General features: G+C 44.2%; 1 protein-coding gene across 3 annotated transcripts in view; it reads right to left on the minus strand.

The window, feature by feature from the left end:
- Positions 1–13064, minus strand: part of TTF2 (transcription termination factor 2) — a 49174-nt gene that overhangs the window by 10980 nt on the left and 25130 nt on the right. For all 3 annotated transcript variants that reach the window (XM_075907078.1, XM_075907072.1, XM_075907084.1), the window contains 5 exons: positions 11856–12046; positions 10218–10371; positions 7970–8061; positions 4544–4629; positions 3068–3210 (listed from right to left, as the gene is read on the minus strand). In XM_075907078.1, the coding sequence (XP_075763193.1) occupies positions 3068–3210; positions 4544–4629; positions 7970–8061; positions 10218–10371; positions 11856–12046 (666 nt within the window). The remainder of the gene's footprint in view (positions 1–3067; positions 3211–4543; positions 4630–7969; positions 8062–10217; positions 10372–11855; positions 12047–13064) is intronic.

Below are 13064 nucleotides of genomic sequence, written 5' to 3' on the forward strand. Positions count from 1 at the left end.
TCTTTTGTGCTGAACCCATGTGCCCTCCTGTACATTGTAACTTTTAAACTGAATCCCAGGGAAGCAAGTCTCTGTGCTTTAATCTAGAATAGTGATAGAAATGTAGCCGTGTTAGTCTGGGGTAGTTGAAGCAAAATGCAGGACAATGTAGCACTTTAAAGACTAACAAGATGGTTTATTAGATGATGAGCTTTCGTGGGCCAGACCCACTTCCTCAGATCAAATAGTGGAAGAAAGTAGTCACAACCATATATACCAAAGGATACAATTAAAAAAATGAACAAATATGAAAAGGACAAATCACATTGCAGAACAGAAGGGGGATGCGGGGGGGGGGGGGGGGGGGGGGGGAGGGGGAGGAAGGAAGGTAAGTGTCTGTGAATTGCTGATATTAAAGGTAGGGAGAGTGGGATGTTTGTGAGTTAATGGTATTACAGGTGATAATTGGGGAAACTGTCTTGGTAATGGGTGAGATGGACTTAACAAGAATTTGAACTATCTCACCCATTACCAAGACAGTTTCCCCAATTATCACCTGTAATACCATTAACTCACAAACATCCCACTCTCCCTACCTTTAATATCAGCAATTCACAGACACTTACCTTCCTTCCTTCCTCCCCCCCCCCCCCCCGCGCATCCCCCTTCTGTTCTGCAATGTGATTTGTCCTTTTCATATTTGTTCATTTTTTTAATTGTATCCTTTGGTATATATGGTTGTGACTACTTTCTTCCACTATTTGATCTGAGGAAGTGGGTCTGGCCCACGAAAGCTCATCATCTAATAAACCATCTTGTTAGTCTTTAAAGTGCTACATTGTCCTGCATTTTGCTTTAATCTGTTTTTTTCCCCAGAAGCTCTGTAACACTTAGCAATCAAGTATGCTTTACCAAATATATCTTTGTTTTGTTAATAATCACCTTTTTAAGACTATGACCTGATTCTTGTATCCTAGAAGGCAGGATGTTCTGTGTGTATGTGCCTGAGACTGAAGGTCAGTTATTAAGAAATTACAGCTTGTCATCCTGGCCTCTCAAGGGGTTTTTGCATTTGGTTGGTGGCAGCGTACCACCCAAGGTTAGGGAATCTGTGACTTTGGGGAGTTTTTTAAGCAGGAACCGTTAGTGGCAGGATATTTTAAGGTCTCTTGAGGCCCCCACCTCTGAACTCCAAGTGGCAGATTGGGGAATAGCCTTGACAGTGACCAAACTGTCATTTTGGGACCGCAAATAAAAGATCCCATTATGGATTAAATATATGACACTTTATATGAATTTGATTAGACTGCTTCTACAATGCAATGTTCAGGCCTCAATACAAGAAAGAGAAACTCAGATAGATTCAGAGAAGGAAAAGAAAGTGATTAATGCAAGGAAAAAATTTAGTAACCAACTAAATCGGCTAAGACTAGGAGAGAAGAGAGGACACCACAGTCTATGAAATATTTGCCCAAGTAAATACCCAGAATGGAGACAAATTTACCATGAGGCCTGTAAGCATAAATAAGATCACCGGGAGAAATTTAAAAGCATGGACTGAACATCAGAAAATATTTCCTATTAGGTTGCCACTAGTTTCTTTAAAATATTCTGCAGTTTGGTTCTACCATGCACCCTTCTCCCTCACCTCATGTGAATTTGTGGTGACGCTGGCCAGACCCGCTTCCAGCTCATTTCAGTCACGCCTCCCTGAACACTGACAAAAGCATAGCTGGAAACCAGTTTGGCTCACTCACATGTTCCTATAAATCTAATGCCAATTTTCACAATAAGAATGTGTTTAGAATAACGAAACACTCACAGGATGCTGCGTGTATTAATTGTATTTATTATATCTGCATGACACACAAGGTTATATTAAGTGTCTGCATTGTAACCCTCTGCAATTGTGCAAGCCAAACAGGAAAGGAGCATTAATGTAGAGATGCCAGTTTCCTACACAAGGTGCCCATGAAGAAGATCCACTGAACCCAAATGAGGCACAGTGAAACAAAGTCTTTGTTGATTTCTCCCCTATCCCCTGAATAGAAGGTGGGTTTGTCCAATCAGCTTGAACTCTGGGAGAAGGGAACACCACAAAAAAATCTCTGCCAAGACAGAACTGTCTCTATATGCTGCTTGAACTCTGAGGAGTGAAGATTTCTAAGCAAGGAATCCCCAGCTGGTTAACTACAATGGACTTATAGAGCTTGCTTATAATAGCACCAATTGCTTTTTGAAACCCAAGACTGCAACTCATTTTTGTGTGTATGCTTACCTGGTAAATAACTAATTTCTTTTTCTTAATAAATAAACTAAAGATTTATTAACTATAGGGTGGGCTACAAGTGTGGTCTTTGTTACAGAATCTAAGGTGCAACTGACCCAGAGTAAGTGACTGGTCTTGTGGGACTGGGAGTGACTTGAATATTATTGTTATATTTGGAGTAAGGGAGTATCCATCAAAAGGCAATATTGCTTGGGTGACACTTGATATTTGGTTGGTGAAATCTAAGTATAAAACTCAACTAGTTTGGGACCGGTACCCTGATTCTTCAGTCTGCCTTCAGGTTGGTTCTCATGCTTGTGAGCCACTCCAGACAGCTTGGAATTTGCATATTAATATGAATCACACTTAAAAAGTACTCTGTCCCAAACCCTAATCCTACTGCAAAACGCTACAGTCATGACTTACTAATAAACTAACCACTTAAATGCAGCCACCTCTGGGTTGGACAGCAACATTATACAATATTTTAAGCTAGCCACTGACAAATAAGGTGGCCAATTAAAACGAGAGAGGAAAATAAATAATATGGACAGGATGCTGGCCCTACAGCCACCCACACACAGTCAGGCCCAGTACCATGATCGGGGACTGGACTGACCTTGGAGGGAAGACGACTCCCAAATGAGTTACCAACATAACATCCTCCAGTACTCGTGATTTATTTTGGAAGTTCCAATCAAGTGACTGGCTTAGAAATCGGACAAGAATAGCCAACATCGCTCTGTGCCATAACCAAGTGCTTCTAACATGATTAATTCTATACACTACATTAATCATAGTATTAGGCTGTATGGTTACCACTTTTAGCAAGGAAAGATGGCAGCAGCACTGGCGCAGTCTCAGGAGCATGGACAAGACGTGGACAGCACTTGAGACACGTGAGTCACTTTGGGAACCCACTGCTAGGGAATCCTTTTGACTGGCTCCAAATTCTTGTGCTACTATTATTAAGAAGAAAACAGAGAAAGCAATCAGAGGCATATCAGAGCAGCAGCTTTACCAGCCAGTCATATTTCATCAAGAGGAACTGAAAAGGAATCATTGTTTAGCATGCAGTTTGTATAGGAATACATCAAGCCCAGCAAAACACAAGACGCAAGAGATTACAATATGTTATACTAACAATTTGTTTTTCTCCTAAACCTTTTGTTAATTCTCCATGCCCTCGCTCAGCAGATATTATACCCTGCCCAACACCTCATAGTGAGAACAGGATGTGGGAGGCCAGAATCCATCCCCTTTTCTAACCACTACAATACATTGCTCACAACCCTCCTATGATGCCAGTACTTCCTTGTAACCTGGCACCTTGCCTCTTCTCTTATCCAGAGCAAACAGACCAGTGGTGAACAGAGCCCATCCTGTTAAGGGGAGACAACAGAACTGCCAGAAAAAGGCTTTGCAGACACATGTCCTTCAGGGCTGAAAGCCTCACTGGGGCCCTAGGCAAGGCGCAGGCAGGAAGCCCTGTTCCATGACCCCGGAAGGGGTGGAGCTGGGCAGCCTTCAGCATGACAGGGAGCAGAGAGTCTTCCCCCCAGGTATCCCTCAATACTGCTCAGAATATTAGCAGAGATTTAAAGGACCCAGGGTTGTGACCAGGGTGGCCAGGAGCTCCGGGCCCTTTTGTATCGCTGGGGCCTGAGGCAGTTGCTCCCTCCCCACAATCATAGAATCTTAGGGCTGGAAGAGCCCTCAGGAGGTCATCGAGTCCAGCCCCCTGCCCAAAGCAGGACCAATCCCAACTAAATCATCCCAGCCAGGACTTTGTCAAGCCGGGACTGAAAATCCTCTAGGGATGGAGGTTCCACCACCTCCCTAGGTAACCCAAACAGCAGGCCTGAACACACCATGTCACACACCAAGCTTTCCCTCCACATATTTTAGGGCTGTGGTGTCCAACACTCTAGCCACATGTAGCTATTTGACCTGCTGAGTGTGGCTAATTGGCTTGATCAAAGTGGATAGTTGGCCGGTTGAGTGTGGCTAGTTCACTATATAGCAGTAGCCACTATTAGTTCACCATATAGAGGTAGTCACTATAGTGGCGACTGCTTCAGAACTGGATGGACACCACAGTTCTAGAGCAACACTCTTCTCAAAGGCAGCAGTCCAGCTGTTTTCCAAAAAGCTCCAAGGAGCTTGGAATTCAGGGGTGGCTCCCATTCTCTGCTCTGCACTCTCTTAGTTTTAAGGGGGCATGTCCTAATAATGTAATAAACCACTCCCCACAAAACATTTCTGCTGGTGTCAAGGCAAAACTTTGATCCTAACCTTTATCGAATGGATTCCCACCAGAGTAATATCTGTAATCGCTCTTCTGCTCTTCTTGTCTCTTTAAGTAGGACTGTAGTGTTGATCTGGCAAAAATGAAAGAGACAGCAGGGTGATGCAAAGAACAAAAGAGTGACACATCCCCACAAACAGCTTACCATCTAATCCAGTGGTCCCCAAGTTGTTTGCTTCATGCCCTCCCTCACCCTTCGTCCTTGTGCTGGATGTGAGGCTGAGGCTCCAGAAAGGATAGAGATGACCAGGGTAAGGAAACAAGGCTGGGGCCACAGTCAGCAAGCGGGGGCTCTAGGCCAGCAGCCAGAGCTGGAGGGCACTCCCTGTGAAGGCTAGCCCAAGCCCCCTGAAAGTTCCTCTGCACCCCCTTAGCAGGGTGTGCCCCATAGTTTGAGGACCTCTGACCTAAGAACTAGGGTGAGGAAGGAGGAACAAGATGAGTTTCACCAGCAAGCAATGTTTCTAGTTAATATTATTATTTTGTGATTCACCTTTAAGGGAATCCCCTGTGTCAGAGTTTTGTCCAAATAGGTACAGATAGAATGGAGATTTACTTTAGAAAGCCTGTGAAGAAGAAATCTCACCATCAAAAAACCCCACTAGCCTTATCTTAATAGGACTGCAAAGTCCAATGGTCAATGTTTTATGCAAAACATGAGTGAATACATCTGGAGAAAAAATGCTTAACTGGAGGGGAAAAAACCTAAAATGTGGTGATGCTGAAACAGAGGTAGGGGCACTAGTGGTCAGCAAATTATGAACTGGTTTGTGGTACGGCACAATCAAAAATGCTAATCAAAATGTAGGCTTGTCCACACAGAAGCTTGTCTAAGCATGAAGATAAACTCCCTTGTACATATAGCTCTTTAGTGCAATAACATGGACTTGAACAAAGATTTAAAAACCTAAATATTTATAGCTTGGGTAAACAACAAACCCAGGCAGCTAAAGAATAATCTTCAATTATTTAATAAGTATAAAGACCGTGAATTGTGAGAAATTAGCCTGTGGAAATGTCACAAAGTAAAAGTCCTCCAAACCAGGAAGGACCAGGAAGACTTTCAGATCATCAGTAAGAGTGTGGGAGAGAGGAACTGAAGGATGTCACCCGCAGAGTTGTGGAAGTCCAAGAGGTTTTTGTATACATTGGGAAGGGCAAAATATGTCCCACAGCCAAGCAAGAGCCTTGAGAAGGATCCCTGAACACCACTCAAAGCAGCCAGCTGCAGGAGCCATGAGCTCTCTGTGCACCAGAAGCTTCTAGAGGAGGAGGGCTTCAGGTGCTGTCCCTGCCTCCAGCACAATCCTCAAAGCTGTCTGAGCTGTCTGAGCTGTGTTTGTGGCACAAGCAGTATGTAAAGTCCCCACCCCAAGGGGTGTGCAGTGCAGACACACACACGGCCTCAACAGCCAGCTGCTTTGAGCAGCACGTGGGGCCACAGCAGGCAGGGAGTCTGCCAGAGGGTCCTGCTGGGCTGCTGATACCCCAGCCCCTCCCTCCCCCTGGCTCTCCTTACCATCTGCCTCTGGCACCCCCAACCCATCCTCCCCCAACTCTCTGTTCCCCTTCCTGCACTCCTGCCCTCCTGCCCCAGGTCACAACCCAAACCCTCTGTACATCCCTTGCTCCTGCATCCATGCCCCTTCCCAAACCCTGCCCCACGTCACAACCCCCTTCCAAACCTTGCACACCCTCCAAAACCACTCCTCCAGGTAAGAATCCTCTCCTGCACCTCTATGCCATCACAGACCCTGCACCTCAATCCCCTGTCCAGGTCACAACTCCCTCCTTCATCCAAATTCCCTCCCAGACCCCACATCTCCTTATATACCCTAATCCCCTCCCCCAAGCTCCCTTATGCATCCAACCTCTATCCCAAACCTCACACCTTCTCCATTAATATCTCAGAAGAGTGCAGCCCTTGACCACTTACCAATATCTCGGCGTGCACCCCATCAAAAATTGTGTCCCACCCCTGGGCTACACTGTACTTTTTCAGGAAATTGTGACGTTCTGTATTCTTATGCTTATCATTTTTTATAAAATTAGGATAAAACTTGTACCTCATGCGAGGTATCATTTGAAAGCTCACAATCTGGTCAACATTACTAACCTGATAAAGTTATGTATAACAACATTGTATGTTGTTACACAGTTCTATTGGATGACTTAACTAAGACACATTTCAAGTCTATGGAAACAGCTTCCAGCCTATTCCCCAGACACAGGCTAGACAGCACTATCAAATAGGTTAAGTTGCCATTCTTTGGCAGGGAAAACAGTGAGAGCAAGAAACTTACCACTTGGCAATGGAACAGCTGGGGGATCCCATGGAAACAGTTATAAAAATGAGGAAAAGTTATAAAAATGAGTAACAGAAGCATCAAACCACCTCTCCCCCGCTCATCTCCATTCAGGACATCAACAATGCTTCAAAGACCAAAGAAGCATAAATGAATTATGGGAGGAGTCCTGCCTGCAGGTAGCTAACCAAACTGTCATATACATGCTTACAAGAGAAACCTTTTTGCTTTAATTTATTTAGCTTGCATTTAACCATTTATTTCTTTGTAGCCTATTTTAACTTAAATGCCTCATTATTTGCAATCACTTTAAATCTACCTTTCTGTAGTTAAAACAAAACAAATGTATTATCTAAACTAGCATGGTTGGACTGAAGTGTCTGGGAAACACCATTTGAGATAACAAGATATGTGCATATCATTCTCTATTAATGAAATGATGGCCTTTACGTGAGCTCGTGTTGTCCAGATGCAAAGAGTTGGGCAGTACAAGATGCACATTTCTGGGGACAAGCCTGGGACTGGGAATTTGCTGAGGTCACACTGCAATATAATTCAGAAGTGGCAGGCTATAGCTCTCCTATAGCTCAGCTGGGAATAGCTTACATGCTAAAGACTGTGCGTGAGCCCGTCAGGAGTGGCTGTCTCACAGAAAAGCAGTGTAAAAGGCACTGAAGTTGGAGAATTGAGGGGGGACAGCTGTCTAATAGTCCAGTACCCTGCATTATATCACTGAATTCTCTCATCATTTTACATTAACATTCAGGGTGGCAGTACAAAGGGCACAGGTAGCCACAGGAATTTATAATCACTGTATCCACTCAATCTGCTCCTAGCAGAGTTTAAGGACATGGGGATAAAAACACCAATTTTCTGTTTATATTAGTGATCCCATTGTTATAACAATGGTGGAGCTGCAACGATGGGAGTGCAAAGATAGGAGATTTCCAAAAGGCATCTAGCGTGTACAGAGGGAAACAAATATTTGGAAAGCAGCATTTACTTAGACTGTCCACTCCTGGTTTAATCAGATTTCACTGTAATATGAAAACATGAATTGGAAAGGACAGGAAGTCATGATCCTCGCTCCTTCTCAGACATTCATACCTTGATCTTGCAAAGAGCACATTGTATACGGACTGCTCATCTTCTGAGAGTTTTAACCGGTGCAACCGAGTATGTCGCTCAGGCAGAGATACCTTACATAAATACATAAATACATAAATAAATAAATAAATAAATAAAATAAATAAATAAAACAGATTCAGCCATTTACTATGTAAAGATTTTGCAAAGCACCAAGATCACTGCTGACTCGTTCGGTTCTGTGAAGCTGTAGATCACATAACACTGTATGGGAGACACTGCTGTCTCAGAAATCAAACAGCCTGGCATCCTCCAGGCCAAATGGTCCAGGGTTGCTGGGCAGGCAACATGCTCAGTGCCTAGGGAGGCAATCTTTCACAATGGTTTATCCAAAGCAGTGAAGCCCCTTTGTCCTTCTATAGAATAGTTTCCCATAGTCCTCCCTACAATGTTGCTCGGGTCCTTAACTCAATTAAGTTTTTTGTTTCTCAGTGAGACACGCCTCTCTACGGTTGCTACAGCTCCAGCGAGTACAGGAATGCATGTCCCCCAGCTGGGGCAGGCCCTCTTCATCTGCCCCTAGTGCTTCCCATCCAGAGTGAAAAATTGAGCAAAGTATACTACTGAGCACTTTACCCTAGCTCCCTGACAGACAGGAACAGCCAGCAATGCTCCTGTCCATCCAAATCAGGGGAAGGGTGGGGAACTTTAGCTCCCGATAGAAGGTTTGGAGCTGGGGCAGTCCCAGATGGAGGTAGGGACCCAGATAGCCGCTTTCACTTGCCTGGTGATTGTCTGTCTCTTTTCTGATTGGTTTCATGTGGCCCCGTACAAATCCGGAGGGAGAGAGGGAAATCTTCCGTGCCTCCCCAATTAACTAAACCCTTATCTTGCTTTAAATTGTAGGAGGAAGCTGCATACCAAATTTGGTGTTCCTAGCTCTTACTGTTTAGGAGTTCTTGAACAAATGGACAGACGGACAGGCAACTTGCTCACTCAGAGAAACGCTCTCAGACAGATAGTAGATTAAAGCTGAGGCTCTTATGCACTATGACAACTCCAGTTGCTGGGGCTTTTGGAAAAACTACCTACTACAGGCCTCAAAAAATCAACAGAGTTGACAATACTCAAAGCTATAAAGCAATCATGGTACAACTGGATGTTTACAGAGCTGTTAAGCTCTGTTTGACTTCCGTTAAGCCTAAGTACTAACTAGGGATGTAAGCAACTAGTCAAGTAATTGACTACCCAATAAGCATATGCTTATTACGTAGCTGAGTCACTACTTGACTAGTCGCTTCTCCCACTTCCCTTGCCTCTATCACAGAGAGACAGCAAGGGGGAGGGGAGCAGGAGCCCATGCTGGGGGAGCCGACTTAAAAACTGAATCCCTCTGCGGCTCTTACTACATTTAAAAGGTAGAGCTGCAGCGGGGTTATCTTCTGGAGCCAGGAGTTAACCCTGCTGTGGCTCTGAGGTTTCCCCCATTATTGATTAATCGATGAGCTGATTACATGCAATTTAATATTTATCAGTCAGTATTAAAAGACAAAGCTAAGCCTCAATTGCTACATGCTTACTAGTGCATAACTGATTTCTGGGGTTGGAAAAGCAGCTACTTGATATATCATTCACAGACACAAGGAGCTAGCTGCACAACCTCATAGGAATGGCAAGCCTGAATAAGCGACAAGGAGTCCTGTGGCTCATTACAGACTAACAGATTTATTGGAGCATAAGCTTTCATGGGCAAAGACCCACTTCATCAGATGCATGTGAGGAAGTGGGTCTTTGCCCACAAAAGGTTATGCTCCAATAAATCTGTTAGTCTATAAGGTGCCACAGGACTTCTCGTCGCTTTTGCAGATTCAGACTAACATGGCTACCCCTCTGAAGCCTGAATAAGAAATCTGACACTTGATTATTTCTCTCCTCAGAATTCTCAGGCTCACCATCTTGACGTGGCTGTTTGTTGGATGTAAGAGTTCAGTTCATTGACTCTCTGCTCTGTAGAACATTTTACTTGACAGGAAAACAATATATATAAGCAGCTTACGGGGAAGCAGCGTTGCTTTCCCCAAAGGAGAAGCCAAGCCTCCTAGCTGGTGAATGACAAAGTCTACTCTTGCATCTTAAACTGTAGAATGGTGGGGGGAAAGGGGACACCCAGAGAATTACAAGCCCATATATGAATGAAACTACCATCTGATAGCTATATGGAGGGCACAGCTCCCTTTCCAAGCCCCCGGAAGAGGCAAAAGGTCATTACCAGAGGCTTGCCAGTCGAGTCCAACTGGTCCTTGGTTCTCCGCAATAAGAGACTCCTGGTTAAGATACTCAATCTCTCTCCCCCTTTCTTTGTATGGTTATCTACCTGGGTCTTCCACAGCTTAAATTCATCAAAGGGAGAACAACGCAGAAACCTACCAAGAGAGGAAAGAAAAGACAATTAATACTGGGAATGTTAGGGTATGTCTACACTACCACCCTAGTTCGAACTAGGGTGGTAATGTAGGCAACCGGAGTTGCAAATGAAGCCCGGGATTTGAATTTCCCAGGCTTCATTTGCATCTTGCCGGGCGCCGCCATTTTTAAATGTCCGCTAGTACGGACTCCGTGCCGTGCGGCTACACGCGGCACGGACTAGGTAGTTCGGACTAGGCTTCCTACTCCGAACTACCGTTACTCCTCGTTACTCCTAGCGGACATTTTAAAAATGGCGGCGCCCGGCAAGATGCAAATGAAGCCCGGGAAATTCAAATCCCGGGCTTCATTTGCAACTCCAGTTGCCTATATTACCACCCTAGTTCGAACTAGGGTGGTAGTGTAGACATTCCCTTAGATAGTGGTTATTTTAGTAAGTGTGTAGCCACAACAATTTTTAGCAGGATTACTAAAATACCCTCCCCTAACAGGGTGTGGGGCTGGCAGGCAGTGCATTCCCAGCCCCACTCATGGTGAGTCCCCTGCCACCCTGTGCCACAAGTCAGCAGCACAGGGTGGCAGGCAGAGCCAGTCTGCGAGGGGAGCCAGTTTAAAAACTGGTGGCAGTGACCCCTGTCCACAGAGGGCCCAAGCTCCTCGTGGACTGAAGCTGCACCAGTATCCTACCTGACCCTCCCCCCCCCCCCCACACTGTGCAGCTGCTTCTGATACAGCATTTTTTTTTTAATGGCAAAAGAAAAATAGCATGTTTGCTGAAAGCCATCGCATTTAATGCTTCAAACCCCATCTCTCCAAAATCAGATTGATAAACTGTTCATCTCAACTTTGGGCAACAGTTCCCCTCCAGTCACCCAGCTTGAAGCTAAATTCAGTGATTAAATCAGATATTTTGATAAGCAATTAAAAAAAATAAGTGTTCAACAAGCTTATGACACAACTAGAGTCATTTTTTCTTTGCAGAGCCATTACATTCCTAACTCATTTGGACACAAAACTAATAGGGACATGCTCCCTCATTTTCACAAAGTCCTAGGAATGCCCCAGGAGAGAAACAATGACTCCTGAGTAAACACAGCTGTTAATTAAGGTCAGTGCCATGGTCAGTTCAATCCTCATGTAAGAGCATAAAGTAGATTCATAATCAAGGGAGTTATAGTTTTTATTTAATAATAACCCTAAGCAACAGGTCAATGGGCCAGGATAAAGAGCAAGTAGGCTATAGACCACCTTATCTGCAAGCATAGAATCTACTGACATATAAAGTACTAACCTAGACAAAATCCATTCATCTGAGAAGTCTGCATTACCACAAGTTGCTTGGTGGAACTCTATTACTTAAAAAAAATTGGATTTGAAGCACCGCCCCCCTACAATAGCAAAGTTACTCTATACCAACTGGATGATGCCTACAGACAAAGCTACAGATACCAGCATTACATTGTTTCCCACACGGTCAGCTCACCTCAGCAGTGAATACATATCCAGCAAATTGTTCTGTATCGGTGTCCCGGTGACCGCCCATCTGGCAGTGGCTCTCAGTTTGCACACAGCTATAGAGCTCTGAACTTTGGGGTTTTTGATATTGTGAGCTTCATCCAGTATAATCCGAGCCCAGGCTACTCGGAGCAGAGGAGAGCAGGGACATGATGTATCCTGGAGGAGAAAGCAGGTTTAATTTTATAAAATTCTATATCAGGCTGGTGTGGAAAAGGGGAGCAGGAGAGGTAGAGAGACATCCTGGAGAGCCACAAGTAAATAAGATTTTTTTTTTTTGGCCAGGAAGTCTTTCCTTAGAGGAAGTGCTCACAAATTTGAGCAGAAGTCTTGCCACTGACCACTCTGAGTGTGGGGTTCTCTCCACCCTTTTATCATGTGGAATTGTTATTTCAATCAATTTTTGGTAAAATTGTCAAGGAAGTCTGCTAGTTCAGAACCAATGTGTATATGTCTGTGCTTTGCTGTGATAGTGACAAAAAAGCATATTTTAATCTTCCGCCCAAAAATATATCCATTTTGGCCAAGCAGAATTTGCATCAGGTCGCCACAAAAGGTTAAATGGGATTTATCTTTTGGGATACATTACATCTCATTAAAACACAAGACATTAAACCAGCTTTATGGGAGAGATTTAAGTGTCTGGAAATATAATGAACCTATGGCTATGGGAGCCTGGTCCCTTGTGTACACACATGTAAGGCTTGAAAGTGAATATCTTACACAAAGTGTACCCAGGAAACTGAAGGGTATTTCATCTATCCCATACAGCCAACTGAAAGTAATTTTGACTTTAAAAATTATTTTCAGTTGGCAATATGGTATAGATGAAAAATGCATGGCTGGTCTGTATCAACTGACTCAGGCTATAGATCTATAAAATTGCAATGTAAACATTCAGTCTTGGGCTGGATCCTGAGGAGGAGGAAGGGTCCCAGAGCTTGGGCTTCAGCCAAAACCCAAATACTAATGCTTCAGTTTTGTAGCCCTATAAGCCCACATCAGCAGATCCAGGCTGGGGTGGGGCTGGAGGAGGGGGAGAGGGAGGATTGGTTGCATGGACATACTCAGTTGTCACATTACCTATTTCACAACCAAATAGAGGTGATTATTCCCTGATTTTTAAAAATCTGTATTTAAAGGGCTTCAGTTCCAGAGTTAAGAATAAACCAAAGAC

This window comes from Pelodiscus sinensis, chromosome 1 (assembly GCF_049634645.1).
Source record: "Pelodiscus sinensis isolate JC-2024 chromosome 1, ASM4963464v1, whole genome shotgun sequence".
In the NCBI taxonomy this organism is placed as follows: Eukaryota; Metazoa; Chordata; order Testudines; family Trionychidae; genus Pelodiscus; species Pelodiscus sinensis.